This window comes from Acinonyx jubatus, chromosome B4, assembly GCF_027475565.1.
Source record: "Acinonyx jubatus isolate Ajub_Pintada_27869175 chromosome B4, VMU_Ajub_asm_v1.0, whole genome shotgun sequence".
Classification (NCBI taxonomy): domain Eukaryota; kingdom Metazoa; phylum Chordata; class Mammalia; order Carnivora; family Felidae; genus Acinonyx; species Acinonyx jubatus.
The window spans coordinates 4603071-4623046 of record NC_069387.1 but is presented as its reverse complement, the minus strand read 5'-3'; the positions used below and the strand labels follow the sequence as shown (position 1 = coordinate 4623046).

The 19976-nt window shown below is 47.8% G+C and overlaps 1 protein-coding gene and 1 long non-coding RNA gene across 3 annotated transcripts in view; one reads left to right on the top strand and one right to left on the bottom strand.

The window, feature by feature from the left end:
* The first annotated feature begins 5046 nt into the window (after positions 1-5046).
* Positions 5047-6072, top strand: LOC128316268 (uncharacterized). The gene is made up of 2 exons (XR_008299877.1): positions 5047-5197; positions 5831-6072. It is a non-coding gene; the product is annotated as an uncharacterized LOC128316268 (long non-coding RNA).
* A 3774-nt stretch (positions 6073-9846) lies between these two features.
* The window catches only part of NET1 (neuroepithelial cell transforming 1), a 60743-nt gene continuing 50613 nt past the window's right edge, over positions 9847-19976 (bottom strand). The window contains exons 2-10 of one of the 2 annotated variants that reach the window (XM_027073325.2): positions 17940-18047; positions 17338-17505; positions 16914-16976; positions 16539-16635; positions 16324-16400; positions 15360-15617; positions 14760-14930; positions 13431-13617; positions 9847-13103 (exon numbers count right to left, since the gene is read on the bottom strand). In XM_027073325.2, coding sequence (XP_026929126.1) covers positions 12712-13103; positions 13431-13617; positions 14760-14930; positions 15360-15617; positions 16324-16400; positions 16539-16635; positions 16914-16976; positions 17338-17505; positions 17940-18047 — 1521 coding nt within the window. In that variant the 3' untranslated portion in view covers positions 9847-12711. The remainder of the gene's footprint in view (positions 13104-13430; positions 13618-14759; positions 14931-15359; positions 15618-16323; positions 16401-16538; positions 16636-16913; positions 16977-17337; positions 17506-17939; positions 18048-19976) is intronic. The other variant, XM_027073324.2, reaches the window with a different exon arrangement.

Below are 19976 nucleotides of genomic sequence, written 5' to 3'. Positions count from 1 at the left end.
GGATGCGGGCCCACCGCAGGGCCAGGCGGGGTCTGGAGCCCAGCTCCACCTGCCAGTTTCCCGCGAGACGGGGCGGGGCGAGGGGTGGGGCTTCCTGCTTTCGGAAAGTGCTGGCGCCGCAATCAGCGTCCTCAGGTCCTTGCCTTCCCCGGGCAGGGGTGGGCTGGGACGGGCCGGGTGGTGCCGGCCGCGAGCGCCCAGCTCCGGAACCGGACTCAGCTGCACTGTGGGGCTGCGTGCCCCTCGCAGGTCGGCGTGTGCCACTGGTGGCCAGGACAGGAGGCCCGGGAGGGACTGGGAGCCTCCAGGCAGAGGAGACCTGCCTTTAACAGACCGGACTCTGCCACCTCCGTGTTTTCCCTCCTTTTCCCCACTCCAGCTACTCAGGCCGACGTCACGAGTGGCCTCGGAGAGCTCAGTTTCTGAGTTCTAGAAGGAACAGGCAATAAATCTGGGGAGCCTTCGTGCCGACGGTGTGTGGGGTGGCAGTGGCGGGGAAGGGAGTAGGCCGACCTTGGTGCTGACCTTGAGTTAGATCTTGGGCAGCCTCTTGGCCCTGGTTTTTCTGTTTGCAAACGAGGGCGTAGTGATGCCTCTTTCTCTGCAGATTTTATCAAGTTGGAGTCGAGGCCACGTTGGAGCCGCTCACACACGGTGTGAGCCGTGGTGTGCACGTGCCTTCCCTCACGCTTCCAGTGTCCCTGCCGGGGCTGGTCAGAGCCTGTGGGCCGTGGGCCCCAGACCTGCCTGGTGGACTTTTCTTTGCTTGTACAGTTTTGGGAGGAGCCTGAACCGTCCACAGGGGGCTGTTCCACTTCCTTCTCTGGGTTTTCCATGAGGCACAAGGGGATTTCCTGTCGGGAACCACCGTGGTATCTCTCAGGGCCAGCGGGGAGAAATGGTGGAAACAGAGCCCGTTATCTCTCTCAAAACAATGCTGGTCCCTTGTTCTGCGGGCTGGTTAAAAAAAAAAAAAAAAAAAAAAAAAAAAAAGTCTTTTCAGGCATGTACTTTTAGACCAGAGGATTGTGTTACGTACATGTGATTATCACAGGGGGTTACAAAAAACCGCTGGGAAGGAATGAGGGGCAGGGGGTAGGGAGGGGGAGAGACAGAGAAAAGGGACCCCAAAGATCTTTGAATTCACTGGTGGCCAACCTTTGGGACCTGACCACTGACAGTACCTGGGTTGACTTTAGGACATAAAATGGTGGAAGTGACAAAGGAGAGGGCAGCCCTCCCTTTAGAATTGAGGCAGGACTTGCTAACATAATTTTGTTTTCAGAACACTGATTGTTACTGTTTCCTCCTATTTGTAGCAAGGGAAGCTGGTTTTCTACTTAATAATCATGACATAAGGTGGTCATTTAAAAGAAATACAGAACATGTAGACAACAACATATTCAGTAGAGACTAGGGCAAAAAAAAAAAAAGGCAAAATAGCGATAGTGACTCTCAGATGAGTGACCTTTTGGAAACACAGGGGTAACCAGATGTCCCCTACATGGAGGAAGGGACCCAGGCCACAGAGGGATGGGCCTGACAAGAGTCCCTGAGGACACCAGGGTGATGGGCCTGGGTGTGGGCAGGCTGGAGAGTGGGGGACACAGAGGAGAGACAGCAAGGGACACAGGGAGAGAATGTCGCCTACAGAGACTCCCAGGGAGAAGCAGGGTCTCAGGACTCAAGCTGGAGGCCTCAATCTGGCTGCAACCACAGAGGGGACCTTTTAAAGACCTTTTAAAGTCACGGCTTCCAGCTCTTCTGATTCATTTCATCAAAGGCTTGGGAAAATTCCGTGAGGCCTCAAAACTTTTGTTTTTGCTCATCAAGAAAAGCAGTGGGGCCACTTTTTTTCTGTGACCTGTAGCTTTCGTCTTCCCAGCCCACAGTCAGGCAGAGCAGCGGGGACCGTTAGCGGGGTTGGCACGATGGGCCTGAAGTTCAGAAACAGGAGGACACTACTGACCATCAGGTCCAGGAACGATGGAGAAAGAAGGTGCACTTCGATGACGTCAGGAAGTGTTCCCTTGTGGACAGGTGACAGCAGACCGGCCTGTGGCATGCATGCATGGGCTCTGAAGCCAGGGTCTCGGGCCAACCCCTTCTGGAAGCTTCTGATGTACACAGAAGTGCAGACAGGTGCCGAGGGGGCGTGCTCTGCCCAGGATTACTCTCCAGGGTGGTCCTATCTGCATCTTGTCCTCTTGCCGGGCCTCCCAGCTCACGTGGGCTCCGTGGCCCTCAAACACTCCAGCGGTGAAGCAGTTCAGGGATAAGCTCCTGGGCAGAGGTCGGCAGAGCGAGGCATGTATCAGTCAGTCCACAATTGTTTCTTGGGTTCAGATTCATAAGCCGAGCTGCGGAGGAATGGCCACCTGGCATTTTCCTGGATAATCTTCCAACGTTGTCTCTGCGGAAGTCCTGCCCACGGCCAACGGGCTCCACTAACAAGCCGCGCCTGCCACTCTGAGCTTGTCCCGGAGCGTGACTCTGATTGGCAGCTGATATTTGATGTCCCCATTTGTTATCTCCGTCCGTGGCATCTTGACAAGTACAGCACGTGTGTCCCCATTACAGTCCCTTGGGGGGTGCTCAGCTGCCGAGGGTCGCTGTCAGTCTCTTTGAGTGTCTGCTGTGCAGCTGCCATGCTCCCTACAGTAAATTTCAAGAACACTGGGCCCAAAAAATGAACAACTCGGGCAACAACAGATGCTGGCGAGGACGCGGAGAAATGGGAACCCTCTTGCACGATTGGTGGGAATGCAAACTGGTGCAGCTGCTCTGGAAAAAAGTATGGAGGCTCCTCAAAGCAATTAAAAATACAACTACCCTACGACCCAGCAATTGCACTACTAGGTATTTATCCAAAGGATACAAAAATGCTGATTCAAAGGGGCACGTGCATCCCAATGTTTATAGCAGCGCTGTTGACAATAGTCGAATTATGGAAAAGAGCCCAAATGTCCATCGACTGATGAATGGATAAGAAGACGGGGCTTATAGTGTATACAGTGGAATACTACTCTGCAATCAAAAAGAATGAAATCTTGCCATTTGCAACAACATACATGGAGCTACAGGGTATTATGTTGAGTGAAATAAGTCAGAGAAAGATAAATATCATATGATTTCACTCACAGGGGAAGGGAAGGAAAAATCAGATAAAAACAGAGAGGGTGACAAACCGTAAGAGACTCTTAAATCCAGAGAACAAACTGAGGGCTGCTGGAGGGGAGGTGGGTGGGGGGAGGGGCTAAATGGGGGATGGGCATTCAGGAGGGCTCTGGCTGGGATGAGCACTGGGGGTCGTATGTAAGTGATGAATCACTAGGCTCTACTCCTGAAACGATTATTATTCTATATGTTAACTAACTTGGAGTTAAATACAATTAAAAAAAGAAAAGAACAATAGAATTGAAAAAATAAAATAAAAGAACTTGCTTAAAATGTGAAAAAAAAAAAAAGGAAAAAGAAAAAGAACATGGAGCCCATGGGGTTAGATCAGGCCACGCCAATGCCGACCCCGTCAGTCCGTGGAAATACCTCTCTGGCCATTTCCTTGGGATGTAGCAGCAGACAGGAGCTTGAGTCCATTAAGAAAATAAGGCTGAGAAGCAGAAGCAGGCGCGACGGCATTGGGGCATTTGGGGCGCATGCAGGATACAAACTGGCACCAGTGCAACAGCCGTGGGCTCCTGGGAGCCACCATCACGTCCCTGACATGGGGACCAAACATCTGCGGGTCTTCCAGAGCATGGGCCTCAAAGCGCCCGCTTCACAGCCGCTGCACCATGGTGACCCGGCTCCGTGTCCCGTGGCGCGTGAAGAGGAGGGTGTCCTGGCTGGTGGAGGCTGCCATTCGGGGTCCCCCGCACAATCGAAGGCTCTGGTCGTGTGCCTCAGTCTCCCCAGCTTGGCGACTGCCCGAGGTGATTGTGTCTGGGCCTCCCGAGCCCAGGCCAGCAGCAGGTGGGACTCAGGACGGCCCTGGGTGATGATCTTCTACACTTTCGGGGAGCTCCCCTGTGACTCCAGGCCTGTGGGGAGACTGGTGATCTGGGGCTGCAGAGGGAGCCTGAGGAAGGCCTCAGACCCGGTGCGGCTGCTCCCTGCGCCCTGAGCAGGAATCTACAGGATGCGTGGCCAGGCTGGGTGGGGTTGCTGGGCTGGGCCCTGTCCTGTGCCCCTGGGCTCCCCTGCCTGACATCCTCTGGGATTCTGGCCTTGGGCTCGGTGCACCAGCGACTCCCTGTCAGTCACTGGGCCTCTCCACCTGTCACCTGGGTTTGCTGACCAGGCCTCGACCACACAGTTAGCTCCCAGAATGCTCAGAGTCAGGTCTCTGAGCAGGGGCCCTGGGGCTTCAGTGATCAGACTGAGCCACACGTGAGCCTCGGCTCTGCCGTCGGGCAAACCTTCAGACGCTGTCCGTCATGAGGAGCAAATACAAGAAGTCATGCTTCAAGTGTCTGGGAAGGCACTGCCAACAGGCCTGGGAAATCAGGGCCGCTGCTCTGGGCTCCTCACTTTGGAGGCCACTAGGGCGTCTCCCCACCTCGCCAAGCCCAGAAGGTCAGGACTCTTCTGGGCCAAGGGGTCATGCCAGCCAGAGCCCCGCCCCACTTCTGGATCACGTTCCTGGTGCAGGAAAATGTGGAGTCCCCTCCCAAGTGACCCTGCACCCACTTACAGGGCCTGTTTGCTTCTGACCCGGGGACTGGATCACTGCCATTTGCACACCTCGGCCCAAGGAGCGGGGAGAGAGGGTGTGGGTGTGGACACAACTTGGATGTGTGGGTTGGGCACATGTGAGGCCCCTCTCTGGGCAGGACAGAGCTGGGCAGGAAGAACAGGGGACAGACTGCAGGCTGGAGGCCGGCAGGAGCGGTGGGCCTGGCCATAAACGCATGGCGGGTGCCCAAGAAATGGTCATTCTCAGTGGTCCCGTTATTGGACTGCGATGTTTAGGGGTCTGACAAGCGACGAGTCTGGTGGTGTTGTTTTGCATCTAGCAATGTTATCCATGTGGGAGAGAGAGGTGGGGGAGGAAGAGAGGGAGGAGAGGAGAAGATGAGAGAGAACCCGCTTCTCCATCCGCGAGGGCCGTGCCGCCAGAAGTGGACCAAGCCCGAGCCGGAGAGCGGGGCCCAGCCCTCGGTGCCGCGGCTGCGATCCGGCTGTACAGCATCGACAGGTCAGTGCCCGGCTGTGAAACCAAGTATGATTGTGAAAGACCAGGGCAGTTAAGGTCAGTTCATCTGCTCTGTCCGCTGGGACGCAGGATTCAGGGAGAGAGGGCAGCCGGCCCCAGGGCTCAGACCACAGCCATGTCTGCTCAGTGTTTCTGTGACCTATGCCTCTGTTCTGGGCCCCGGGAGACAAGCCTTGGTTTCTCGTCCTGATATTTACTTCTTATTTGTTCCCTCTGGCTGGGTCCAAATCCCAGGGCACCGATGCGTTCCTGCAGGCCGGACTCCTCCATGATTCTCCCCGCATTAGCAACAACCCAGCTGAGCTTTTAGGACTTGTATGAGCTATCTATCGCTGCGTAACAAATGATACGAAAACCTCGTGGCTTAAAACTATAATAAACACGAATTATCTCAGTTTTTCTGGGAGCAACCTAGCTGGGGGTTCTGGCTCAGCACCTTTCATGAGGTTGCAGTGGGTGAGGTCTGATTCCGAGTTGGGGGGCTCTGCCCCCAAGTGACCCCCAAAAGCTGGGGAAGCTGTTGTGGGCCATGGGCAGGAGGCTCGGCTCTGCCTCCCGGGGCCTCTCCGCAAGCCTGTTTGGGTGTCCTGACGGCATGTGTCTGGCTTCCTCCAGAGTGAGTGACCAGAGACCTCCAAGCAGAAGTGGCTGGGAAGTCACACGGCGCCTTGTCCATCTCCGTCTGTGCCATGCAGACCAGCCATGAAGCATTGTGGGAAGGGACCTGAGAAGGTGTGCGTCCAAGAGGCAGGACTCATCAGAGGCCATCTGGAAGGCCCGCCCAGGTCTGGGAGCCTGTGCACCCCGACCAGCTAACTCCCTGTGCCTGGATTCTGGCTAACATGGAGCTGAAATAATTTGGCCTCTGTGGTTCATTCAGTAAACACATTCTCTGTGTTTGGTAGCTCAGAGATTGGTAGCTCAGGTGACACTCGAAGTGGAAAGTGTTGTGTCGCAGCAGCCGCAGATCCCTGAGCGGGCGGGTGCGGGCCCGTCGGGGGGGTGGGGGGCAGAGCAGGCTGTCTAGCAGCGGTAAGGTCCGGCTAGGTCTTGCAGGATGAGTAGGAGGTCGCCAGGCAGAGGGAGGGAGGGAGGGCAGAGGAACGGTGTTCCAGGTGGCGAAGCTGTGTGAGACGTGCAGACCTGAGCGGCCTGGGGTGGAGGGGGGGTACGCGGGATGCTGGACGCTGCCCGGTGAGGGTGCCACTTCTCACACGTGCTCGGATTTCAGAACCTCTCAGAAGCAACGGAAAGCTTCACATCCTTTGAACGTGGGCTGTTGGGCGGACAGACGCTAAGGCTGTGCTTGTCTGTTACCGCAACAAAGAAGCTCATTGGAAAGTTCTGGCAGATCAAGCCTGGAGGACCTGGCTGTGAGTTACAACAGCAGGGAAAGACAGAAATAGTTTCCATGGCTGGAAAAGATTGTTCCGTGCGCCTTCCCTGTAGGCAAACGTGGTTTCGTGGTTGCGTGGTTGCTCGCAGATAGGGTGTGTATCTGCACGCCCCGTGCGCCATTTCCTTTGGCAAAAGCGCATTACCCGCGGGGACGAGCACTCGTGACCACAGGTGTGCCCAGACCCCCAGAGTCTAAAGGCCGTGTCTGCAGAGTTTCCAGCTACATCCGCCACCCCGTAAGGTGCACTACCCCTTGGATGGAATGGAAGGGTGCTACGCTGGCTATTTTATACGTGTGGCTTGTGAGGTTTGCCCCGCGTCTCAGGTCACCGGTTCCTTTGGGGCACAGACTTTGTGCTCAGCCCCTCCCTCCTGTCCTGTCCCTAGAGAGGGTCTGTGCAGAAGCATCGGAGATGGGATAGGAAACAGGGGTTCCAGCTCCACGCTGAGTTTTGCTCCCCCAGATCTTCCCCCTCCTCCCTCTCCACAGGCCCTCAGGGAGCGCTCCCCTCTCCCCCTGCCCTGTGATCACAGGATCCACATTCCTCCGACGGTTGGGTGGGGAGTGGAGGGCTGAGCTCACACCTGGAAAGCACCCAAGAAGAAGAGAACACAGGCAGGCAGGCAGGCAGGCGCGGGCAGGGTGTGCTGGGGGCCGGGGAGGAGACACACGAGGTCTATGCTTGAGGGTTGGCAGAGGGTGGTGATGTCAGACTACACTCCTTTCCAGCCCTGGAGCAGTTTCCAGGCGGGGAGGGGGCCTGACGCCAGCCTCTCAGGTCACGTCCAACTGACAGCAGGAGCTTAAACTGCTAGAAGCAGGGCCTGGACCCATCACCCAGTGCAGCCTGGCTCCCCATGATCTCATCCTCGACTCTACTGGGGTGAGCGCCCAGCCCTGGGTGGGGTTGTGCAGATGGAACCCAGGCCCTGCGTCCCTTGCCCGGCAGAGGCGGGGGAGGGAAGAGAGGTGCCAAGGCGGTGAGCCTCTACCCCGCGTTGGTGGACCCCAGCTAAGGAGGCCAGCTCCCATCCCAGGCTCGCCTTGGGGAGGACAGACGAGGTTCGGAGGTCCCCTCCCCAGCCAGCTGGGGCGTGGCTGCTGACTCTGCTACCTTCCTCCTCTGCCCCCTGCGAGCGGAGGGGGCCCGGCCTCGCTCACCCTCACACCCTAGGCCCTGGCTGCTCCGAGTGGCCGGGGCCGGTGTCGGAGGTGGAGACCCTGGCCTCGGGACACAGTTTCCCTAAGCAGCCATGGTTCGAGAGCGCGGCTTGTGGCGCAGACGCATCCACGTGGGTCACTTTTCTCACTTGGCTGAGCATTTCCATCCCATGTCTGATACCCCTAGTGGTACTCCAGTTTTGGTCTCTGTAGATAGGACTTAAAAGATGTGTCTTCCTAACTGCACATGTTTTCCTGGGTCTGGGTAATGGCTTTTCTCTTTCCAAGAATAGACTTTCTTCAGTGCAGCTTTAGGTGCACAAACAAAGCAGGTGGAAAGTGTAGATTTCCCACCAGCCTCTGCTCCCGTTCCCCCTCAGCCTCCCCTACCATCGACATCCCCCACCAGAGCGGGACGATGGTCTGTGAACCGTCACCCCAAGTCCATAGCTTACATTAGAGGTCACTCTTGGTGATGTCCATCCCGTGGGTTTGGACAAACGTACAGTGACACGTATCCACCGTTATAGTATCACACACACTATAACCCTGAAAACCCTAGGCTTCACCTGTTCGTCCCGTCTCCCACGCCGACCCCCGGCAACCCCTGAGCTCTACCGTCTCCTTAGCTCTGCCCTTTCTAGAATGTCATAAAGTTGGAATCACACAGTATGGAGCCTTTTCAGATTGGCTTCTTTCACTTAAGTCATACGCATTTAAGATTCCTCTGTGTCTTTTCAGGGCTTGAGAGCTCATTTCTTTTTAGTGCTGAAGACCGTTCATGATTGGTTTATCACCAAGAGCGTCTTGGTTGTTTCTAAGTTTTGGCAATTGTGAATAAAGCTGCTGTAAGCATCCATGTATAAGTTTTTGTGTGTGGACATCAATTTTCAACCCCTTTGGGTAAATACCAAAGAGCATGATTGCCGGACCACATGGCGGGTTTTGCAGCACGTAGTTTGGTAAGAGACCGCCAAACTGTCTTCCAAAGTGGCCGCGCCGTTCTGTGCTCCCATCGGCGAGGAGCGGAGTCCCTGCTGTTCCATGTCACGGCCAGCGTGTTGAATGGCCCGGATCTCACCGCTCTGACGGGTTGGGGTGGATTCTTGTTGGAACACACACTTCCCTAGTGACATACGATGTTGGCTGTCTTTGCCTGTGCTTGGCACCTGTGTATCTCCTTCAGTAAGGTGTCTGTTTAGGTCTTTTGTCCATTTCTTAACTAGTTTGTTCATTTTCTTACTGTAAAATTTTAAGGTTTTTTGCTTTTTGGCAAATTTTGGTTAATAGTCTTTTATCAGATGTGTCTATTTTCTCCCAGTCTGGGGAGTCTTCTCATTCTCTTGAGGCAATTTTTTTTAATATTTTCCTTTATATTTTATTTCCTTTTATATATTTTCTAAATTGAGACTCCATCGCATGTTTCCCTAAAGAGGTCCTGGTCAGGACAGACTTGAGCAAATCTTAAGTTGGGGCCAATAGATGGGTTTGAGAATATCCCCGAACCCCCCCTAATTGGTGTGGGTGTGTATACACATGTACATGTTTTCTTGGTGGGAGAGGGCCCATGGCTTCTGTTAGAGTCTCAAAGTACTCATGACCCAAGATCACGTACCACTGGACCCGAGGAATCACTTGTATCTGAGACATCCTTAGACTTGTGGTTGGTTCTGGGGTTGTTCAAATATGCAGGCAAAAATCAAAACTCCTTTGGATCTAGAAGGTTCCAGAGTCCTCTGGATTGAGGGAGACTTTCTTTGATAGGATACTCGTCTCATGGGAACTAGGTTCAGTGGACAAAGGGATAGTATTCTTTCGTAGGTGTTCATGAATGTTGGTTAAGAAAAGCCCAAGTAGGTTGAGGTATCATTTACTTTGAACCCCCTGGTCTTAGAGACACAACGAAGACCGGTTTCATCTCTAGGGACAGGTGGGAATTTAAACCGATGAGTATGATGAAGACAAACTTAAGACGCGCCTACTCGGTCTTCCTGCATCTCAGTTACCGAGATTGACAGATGGAACCCTTAATTAGGCATTTGCTGATGTTTGTAAAATTAACTGAGTAATATGAGGGTTCTCTATATATTTAATAACCAAGTACTGTGCTCGATCTGCACACAGAGAAAAGCACTGAACAGAAATCTCGCTGGCACGAAAATAACCCGCCACCTGACTCGGTTGAGGAAACGTCAGTCTTACAGACTCAAGGGTGATTTAATGATGCTGGCTTCCCACGCACTGCTAGAGTCAATTCAGGGGCCTTAGTTTCCCTTACCACCTTGTGTGCATACATCCTGAGACTGAGCACCGAGTTTAAAAAGACTTTCCCAGGCAAAGACTAACTTTGCTCAAAGTATAGAAGCACACTAACTGAAGAAAATTAGGAAAGAAAAGAAATACCACTTACTTAACAGACCCTGAATATTTTAAGGCAAACCAAAAGTTTGATATATGCCCATACTGATTACAGATCATTTACATAACATCTTTTGGCCAGATCAGCGATTACTAAGTGCTGACCCAAGGCATTCTCTGTATCAGAAGTACTAGGAGGGAATGTTTACAAATGTAAGTCATCAGCCTTCACTCTTACCACCCTTTCCCCCCCCAAGATATTGAGTCAGCGAAATGGGTGTTTGTACAGGGAGGAGTTAGGGGATAGGTCCACTTACCTTTATATATTTTTTAAAACCACTCCTGGGTGATTCTGATGCCCAAACTGGTTTTAGAACTACTGGGCTAGATCATCAAATGGTCTCAAATACAGATGTAATTTCTGAAGTGTTCATTACAGCTTCTGAGTCTTATTTTCTCCCTTGAGTGAACCAAAGGGAGATAACAGTTTTTGATAAAAAATCGTTCCATTAACAGCATTTGAACTTGTCTCTGTAACTTCAGAAGCTGATCAAGGTGATTCTGGAAGGAATGATATTCTATAGAACATCTCTAGAAATGATCCGAAATCTTGCTTTCTTTTTAGATCGTGACTGTTGGTGTAACCTATACTTTTGACTTTGCATTTCCAGAGTTAGAAACCTGAGATGCTTAAATTAAAATCTGAATCAGCTGTCTCCCTCGCTGCCCCTCACCTGCTCGCACCATCTCTCTCAAAAATAAACATTAAAAAACATTCTTTAAAAAAGACAAAATCTGAAATGCATCAGGATGCTTTGCTATTAGCTTTACTATTATATCCAGAAAGTGGCCAGATGTCCACCTATCTTCAATCCAACAGCTATTTCTGATTACACTGCATTCTAAATGGTGTAAGAAGATGCACAAAATTTGACCTTATAATTCAATCTTTCCCTTACTCCCCAGTGCATTTCAAAGGTTTGGTTATATACGAATTTTAGAAACTTTTGTGAGGCTTGCCATTATCTCTTTGCTGTACCAGCATTTCCTGGCAAATATCCCCCAACATCCACCAGCCAAGAAACCTTTGAAGGTGATTGTGTGTGTGCTTTTTTTTTTTAATTGTATAATTCATTTATACAGAGACATCATTTGGATTATCTATTTACAGCCTTTTTCAATTTTCATTTCCACTGGCCAGATATAGTTCACATAATAGTCAACATTTACTGGAATTGATCACCATTAGAAATCTGCCATGACACAGGGCTTAAAGACTATGGCCTCATCTGAACAAGAAACATTTTACAGTAAAAGATCCATCAGTCGTTTTCCCTCTTATGAATAAATCCACCAGAACTGATCTAATATGGTCAAATGTTCACACATTTCATTGCTTCTTCTCAAACCCGTAAACCAAGGCAAATTAAATTCACTTCCCCCAAGCCTTCTACAACTTACTACACACCCTCGAGTTTAGCTTTTACTATCTCCTTTCATGTTCTGGAACAACCAGACATTTTTACTTTAAGACAAAACTACTCTCTTAGACCCTTTTTTTTTTTTTTTTAAACTTATTACCGGTCAGTTGCCTTCCCTCTTGCTTTTCAGACAACACTAAAACTTTTAACAAAATCCTTATGGCAGTTTTCTTTCAGTATATATGGAGTCATTTCATGTGTGGTCTCCACTCTGAATGCTACACTTCAAAAAACTGCAATTTTCTTAATTGGCTCAAAAACAGTATGGCTTGGTTTCACTTGGTAAAGTCACTGATTTAAAAAAAAGATATATATATGTATATATATATATATACACACACACACACACACACATACACACATTTTTAATCAAAGAGGAAGAATACTTTAAAGACATGCCAATTGAAAAGGCAAAAGCACTGAAGTAAAAAAAAATCAAAGCAAATACTAAAAACTACTTTACAAATTAAAAAAAATTAAGTATTTGGCAGTTTAAATGGATGAAAAATGAGGAATGTGCAGTGAAAAACAAATATAAAGCATTCCAGTTGATACAATGGAAAACTTAATTAAGTCTTATGGTTTGTTTTCCAAGGAATTTATGTTTCAGTGTTAAGTTCTAAAATATTACAAACATATTCCACATAGATTTTAGTTGCATGTAAAGTTTATCAAAGAAACACTGGTAAAATCCCGTATTTGCAAAACTTTAGGTTTTAGCAAATATTGTAAATATCACAATTGGTTGGTATTAGAAAGTCACGATGAATGCAGAATAAAGAGAAAATCCATTTCATAAATATTTCATTTGATTAAAAATACCAGGCTTGCATATTCTAAATAATCTGAGGAAAACATCTTTAAAAAAAAGGGGGGGGCCTACAGTTTAACAGTAATCTGCGTATATCTTTAGCTGCCATTAAAAAAAAAAAAAAAAAAAAAAGGAACAACAACCAAAACCAACCGAAAACACAGAAAATGCTAGGACCGGCCGTAAGTAGTAGCCCTGCGACGCTCCCACGCTCACATTACACGAAAAAAACTGTACACATTTATAAATAAACAGTCTCTCCACCAGTGAATACACAGAACTTCCTTTATACCAAAGTCTCTTTCCGTTTGCCACCGAACGGGGCTGTGTCCCTCGCCTTCCGGAAGCCGGACCGTGTCTGCTGAGCTCTCGCACCCTTCGTGTCATCTGGCGCGCGCCCCGGGGAGCCGCACTCCGGAGCGTCTCCGCCGACTTCCACCTGAGTCACACCGGAGGCCACGGACGCCCTTCTCTGGAGCGCGGCGGTCCCGGCGGCGGCGGGGGTGTTCTCCTCACCCTCTGCGGGCGGCTGGGGTGCGCCGGCGGCCGGCTGGAAGGGCGCGATGGCGGTGCGGATGCAGTTGAACCACTGCTGCTTGTGGAACACGTCGTTGGCCTGCAGGGTGTGGGACTGGCCCGGACACGGGTCTTGGAAGCGAACTCGAAAGATATTTTTAGCTGGAAGAATAAGAAACGTAAATGAGACTTTTAAGAAGTCGACTGGGAACAAAATCATACGTTTTCACACGGGTGCTAGCGGCTCCGTCACGTGCACGTGTGTCAGGCGGACACTTCACGAGAGGCCCGCACGCGACTTCTCAGACGTGCCGGCTGGCGCGGGGGCAGCACGTCGCCTCGCTCGGCGCGCGGACCAGGCGCAAGAAAAGGGAATCCGCCTCATTTCAGACGTTTCGTGCAGGGACAGAATTCTTGGAGACCACAACTCAATTCACGTAGGCTCTGAGCTTACGTGTGTTTACACGGCTTGAGACTCTGCATCTGTACCTTTGTCTGAGTTGCCGAAAGCCCCTCGAAAGGACCCTCCCATTCGCACGTCTCCATCCTGCAGGTCTTCCAAGACCAGCTCTTGGACGGGGATCGGCTGCCGATAAACCTGGTAAGAGTGACGCTCATTTCGTGTAACAGGCCGCGTCAAAACCAAGATGTCTTGAAACAGGAATATGTGCAGTTTCTGGAGAAACAAGAAACGAATACTTCCTCAACGTGGAACTCGGTGATCTGAAGTGCCTGAAACCCACCATGGAAATGTCTTGCTTCGACATTACTAATTTCATCAAATTCACGGACTACCATCGCCCTACCAACGACCTCCTAACGCAGCGCCTGCTAGGCTCTGCACGTCCTCCGCGGAGAGCTGCTCGAACCTCACGCGGTATGAACCCATCTTTATCGGCGGCTAACATCAGATTAAGCCGCAGCTGAGTAAACGCCACGCACCGCGGAGACCCACCGGCAGGAACGTGACTGGAGACACCAGTACCGCGCACCACGGTTTCCTAACAAAGTGAGGATGGAAACGCAAGCCGGTGAAAGTGCCAGTGGTTCTACCTCGTCCCGCACAACCGTAAGCCTTTATAGAACAGTCAGGCCTCACGACAGAAATCAGACAGGTCGGGCTTCGACTTTCTCTGAAAAGAACCTCAGCTCATGCGCTGGGCTTCCCGGGGTGGGGTGGATGGGAATTCAGGAGGGCACCCGTGAGGAGCCCCGGGTGATGCAGGAAGTTGTGGAATCACTGCACTGTGCACCTGAAGCCGATATACACCGCGGGCTGACTACCTGGAATCAGAATATAAACTGAAAAAAAAAGGGCTTCTTTCCGAAAAGCACGTGACGGAACAAAAACACCACACCAGGCTTATCCTTGGTTCTAGCAGGCGCTTTTATAATCAATATTTAAAAAATAAGTTTGCTTTCATTCCCTCTGCCGTAGAAAGTTGTTCAGTAGTGCTAACGGCTCCTTCCATCATTGTGAAGTCTTCAAAAATTTTTCTGAAGGACATGCGCTTTTATTAGGAAACTGGTAATTCATTCCCAAAGGAACCCCTAGGCAAACAAGTTGATTCAAGTTGCTTCAGAACTAAAGAATCAACTATTAAGCATTCTCCACCAAGGCATTTATTTGAAGTCAGTCTGTCACAACAGAAACCAAAGTCTGCTTTACCACAGCTGTTAACGTAAAATAAACACCAGTAACCTTTCGTTGTGTGATGAATTTTACAAACCTGCTTCATAATTTACACGGAAGAAATGAAATACGGCAGGAAGATAAAGGTAATCGCTCACTTCGTGTTAGTGTGCAAACACACTCACATGTCCACTTTTATTCTTCAGTTCCCCGTGGCACAGCAGCACTTTGCTTGCTTCAATTCTAGGGTCCTTCTGCTTTTCGTCCAGATACTCCAGTTTGTCAATGTAATACTGGCATTCCGATTCGCCTTTCTTCAAGTTGATATCAGAGAGAACTCCTTGTATTATCAGTATCTAAAAATTATCAGGAAATCAAGGAAGCATTTTCAGCACATTAATTTAACTGTTTCCTTACAGGCCTAAAACATATTAAAACGACAGGATAAAGCTCGGATGGCCTCTAGAAATCCGATCATTCAGTTAGTCCCTGCATTTTACAGATGAAACAGCCTCAGCCAAACTGCGTGACCCGCCCAAAGTCACACAGCTAGCTAGTGCGAGGGCTCAGATATTAGAATCCAGTCTTTTACCTGAAACATAACTATAAAATGCATTACACGTCTCTCTATTGCTTAGCGTACTAACGTCCTGGGTGCCTAGAAGAGCAGAACGTTTCACCGTGTGGCAATACTCGTGACGTCTGACAGCACCACTGTATATACCTTTCCAAGGCAAGTTAACGTATAAACTTGAAAAGTGTTAAGAATCTTCTACTGGACTTACAGCTTCCTCCAGAAGCTGAATATCAGGGTGGTCTTTTGGAGTGTGTCTAAGAATTTCTTTTAATAGCAAAGGGTATTTGACCAGGCGGCTTCGAGGAATATCTAGGAAGCTCCAAAGATCTAGTTTTCGACTGAAGGGAGACTCAAGACACCGCTGGAGGAAGTCTTGGACTCTCGGGTCCTGTTTCTTCTGATCAAGAAGAACTTTGGCCGCCAACTGGTTACTACAGTAGCCTTTGTAGGCATTCAGGCCCGGCAACTGAAGGAGAGGAAGCGAAAACACAGTACGGTAAGTTCCTGTTGTGATTTAGGCCATCAGTAAGCCTGTGAAAACAACACAAGCCTTATAGCTAATTCTTGAAAGTTTTAATAAGCGGTGAGGCCCTCCCTGCAGATGTAACAGGGGTGGGATGGGATCCCGGGCCAACATCAGAGTATCCTTTCCTAATTTCCCTACAGTTTGGCTAAATCCAACCGGAGACCGACGATCTCTGCCTTCTCCCAGCCTCGGCTGGATGCTAGTCTTCCATTTTCCCAGGGCACCGCGGGTCCCTCTACCACCGTCACCACCAACCTTGGGACTGCTCGTGCTCCCGACTGTCCTCTCACTAAAGTGTAAGTGTAGAGATGTCTCTCCTCACGGAACCCCCCATGGTCCCTCCTACAATAGCACCTGTCATCTGGCAGGCACTCAAACGTTAACTGAAACAGTAAAACACGTAATGTGGGATCTGTGCCCAAAGAGGATCATATTTTTAAAACAAACAAACCCGTATCAGTCATGAAGTCTCTTTTTAAGCCAAGACTGTTAACTTCCTACAGCTATCTAATTTTGTTCAGTTTTAATGCCTTGTTTATCTGTCTTCTGAATTCAGTCAGTGGACCCAATGGACCTGGTATTCGCCACAGATGAGGAGTATGGCATATATGTAAAAACTATCTGGTGTCAGCAGCTCACTTCATACCCAGTTCACAAGAACGTGACCGATCTGCTCCACTGTTCCACCAGGTTTCGTTGCTTCTGCTATTCTTGCCAACAGATCTGAAGTGGAAAAAGGCAGAGATACCAATAATACGCTCATTTAAAAAAATAACTCCACGCTAAGTTAGAAGTTCAGATTCAAAACAACTTCTGCTAATGCTGTTCAGATACCAATGAGAATTCAATGGCGTATCTTACCTTCATGGAGAGGTATATAAGCGTCCAAATCACCAAATATCTGGGTGAGTTCCTCCTCTGACATAATAGACAGCTTTAACATGGGGTCATGGTAGGCCTATCAGAGGGGGAAAAGTGGGTCATGCAAAGCGATCAAGCAAATAAAACATAATGAGAGACCTTCTTGAACACAAGCATGACTGACTACATAAAAGCTAGCGTGGATTTCATTTATTACACATCAAAGAAACTAAAGTATATGTTAATACTCAAACAGGCTCTACTGATATTCATATTTGAAGAGATGTGAAACTATAGAAGAAGGTTTTATCCTTTATAATTTGTTAAATAAAGTTTTTTAAAACTAGAGCACATGATAAAAAGTTATTTACTGACCTTTCTTGCAAGCTTGAGATCCTCAATTAAATCCTGTTCACCTCGGGACATTTCATATATTGCCTTAAAAAAAAAAAAAAAAATCCAGCAAATACTGTAGGTCATTCCTTCGAGGAAGGAAAATTATATACAATTGATACTTATCATGAATTATTTAACTGAAGTTATGAATAGCGCTCTTTAAAGGGACTCAATCTGAAAACCAGAATTCAGAATGGAATCTCCATTAAGTGGTTGCCACACGCTTTAGAACTTGACCCCATCAGAGTTAACTTTGATGACCACCACCCATTACAGTGTTCCTGCTCAGCATGTGTTACAAATTAGCACTCAAATATAAAAATGTATTCTTCTGAAAACCTACGTTTAAAAAAAAGACGATTTTTTAGTATGAGACAGATTTCTTAGTTGAATGCTAGCTCACCTCCTGACGTTTGATTTCTTTGGTAGTTAAAGACTCCTTCATGCTGACGTCCAGCATCTCGGACCATAGCACACTGCTTCTCCTTTTGGAAGGTGTGGGGGCTGTTGATCTGCTCGATGACTTCTGGGCAGAAGCCGGGGATCTGCTGTCACCACGAAGGGTAAATGACTTAAAAGTAAACAAACAAAAAAAAAAAGAAGTGAACAAAAGAGAAGATTTAAAGGAGATAGTAATTATTCTCTTTTTTTAAAAAAAAAAATTGGAAAGACAAATTAAAAACAAAGTTCTGAGATTTCTCAATGCATAAAACAATTATCTGCCCAAGCTTCAATCTATCATTCTAAAATATTATCCGTCAGAATTACCTTTTGGGGATAAAAACTATTTAAGACTCTGCTGTGATATAAGATGTAACTTAATATAATGAGGTTATGTAAATACTGTTCTGGTAAAAATATTCCTTATCAGCATGTTAAAAAAAATGTATGTTTAAATATAATAGTGTAAAACTGTTTGTACAACTCAAAGGAAAACACAAATTTAGGCTTCTCTGAAAAGCCCCCTTCCTACGTTACTCACCTCCTAGCCCCACCCCTGCTTACCTGAATTGTTTGACCAAAGCGTCGGACTGCTCCATTTCTTACAGGAGAGATCAAGTTTGCCAAGGATGTGACCCGGGCGAGAGGTCGAACTCTTTTATTGCTTGGCTCCTGTAAAAACAAAAACAGGTTACGCTAAATGTGTGTTCAGGTATAATGGTTCTCAACAAGTTTGGACAAAGTCGAACACTCTCAAAAAACCAGTATTTGTACATTATAAAACGCAGCAATATGGAACTCTGGAAATGAATGTAGTCTTTTTAAAGTTTATTATTTTATTTTAGAGAGCGCGAGAGAGCATGTGTGTGTGTGAGTGTGCATAAGAGAAGGGCAGAGGGAGACAGAATCTCAAGCAGACTCCATACTCCGCGTGGAGCCTGTGTGGGGCTCAATCCCATGACTCTGGGATCATGACCTGAGCCGAAATCAAGAGCTGGACGCTCAACTGGCTGAGCCACCCAGGCGTGTCCTGAATGTTGTCCTCTATTGTTAAAATGCTAAGAACACTAATGAGTAACAGTAAATTATGAAAAAAATAAAGGCCATGAGAAAGGCAGGTGAGTATCACTTTGAGAACAGAATATTATCATTAACAAAAGAAAAACTAAAATGAATTAGATTCCAGAATCCCATAGAACTTTTTAGTTTAATTCATTTACAGTCACTTTTAAAAAGTACCTGATTATTATGAAAAATTTCAAATATACACAAAACTGAAAAGCAGCATAATGGTCCCACGTGCTTATCACTCAGCTTCGACAGTTTTCGATGTAAGAGTTTGCTTCACCTATTTTAAAGCAAATCCCAGACACTGTATCATTTCATTCTTAAATACTTCAGTTAGGGATCAGCTTCTAAATAAACATCTCTGTCCTGGAAAGGGTCAACTCTGAAGGCAGAGTGTCCCTGTATTCAAGCAGAGGCAGGACAGTGGTTAGGAGGGCACTCGGGCTCTGGAATCAGACGGACTGGGTCCAGAGCCTGCTCCGGCACTTGCTAGGGAATATCCTGGGCCTCAGTTCTCTTATCTGTAAAACGGGGCTCATGTTAGACCTTAGACCTTCTCTCCCAGAGTTGTTACGAAGAGTAAGTAAGATATGTTTAAATGGCTTGAACGGGGCCTGGAACACATGAAATTTCTGCTATTACTAACATTCTGAGAAATATTTCCACTTAGTACACAAACACTGGGATTTTGGAATAATTAGGTTCGCTCTCAAACAATTTATTCACTTAAAGGAAAAATATATACAATTTTAGAAGAAATACTTATTGTTCTACATGTATTGTTTGTAATAGGTTAGCAAACATCACTTGATATTCAAGGATCTCAAGGCTTTTTACAGCTTGTATTACTCTCACTTTACTTCTAGGAAAATGGAGGCATACCATCAGGTGACTCATACAGGTACTGAAATAAAGGACATCAGATCATACCACAGCTCTGGCTTTTTCATGTCTGAGGGGTGTAATTATTTGTTTGTATTTGGTGCTTTTGACAATTGTGGCACACTTGACAAAATAACTCTGCTGACAGTTCAGAAGGACATACGATTAAATACACACTTGAAAATAAAATTAAAATTAAAGATAAAGACAACACTTAAAAATTAGCATTTAAAAAGGGCAGATGAAAATTCTTTCTAAAAATTCTTTGATATGACTAAAGTAAGGGGTCAGAAAATGGAGTAAAAATAATTCCCTTAGTATAAATGAAGAACAAAATGGCAGAAAGAGTCAAAATCCTCCAGAAAGAAGCTTCAACGATTTGAATATTCAGTGAGGCAAGGAGACCTGAGCCAGCTCCCGCAGTATACACCCGCAGCTACACACGCACAGGTACACACGTACCAGAAGGGAGCGTGACTTATGGAGTGAGGAGGCTGTGGAGAGAATCAGAGCAGGTCTTTGAAGGACGTAAGAGGTAGTGTTGTAAACCGACCCTCCCCCACCAAAAGAATTAATCCTAAAGTAAAACTTTGAATACAAAATCACTCACGTGCAAATGTTAAATGCACTAAAAAAGAAACCTTCAAGATA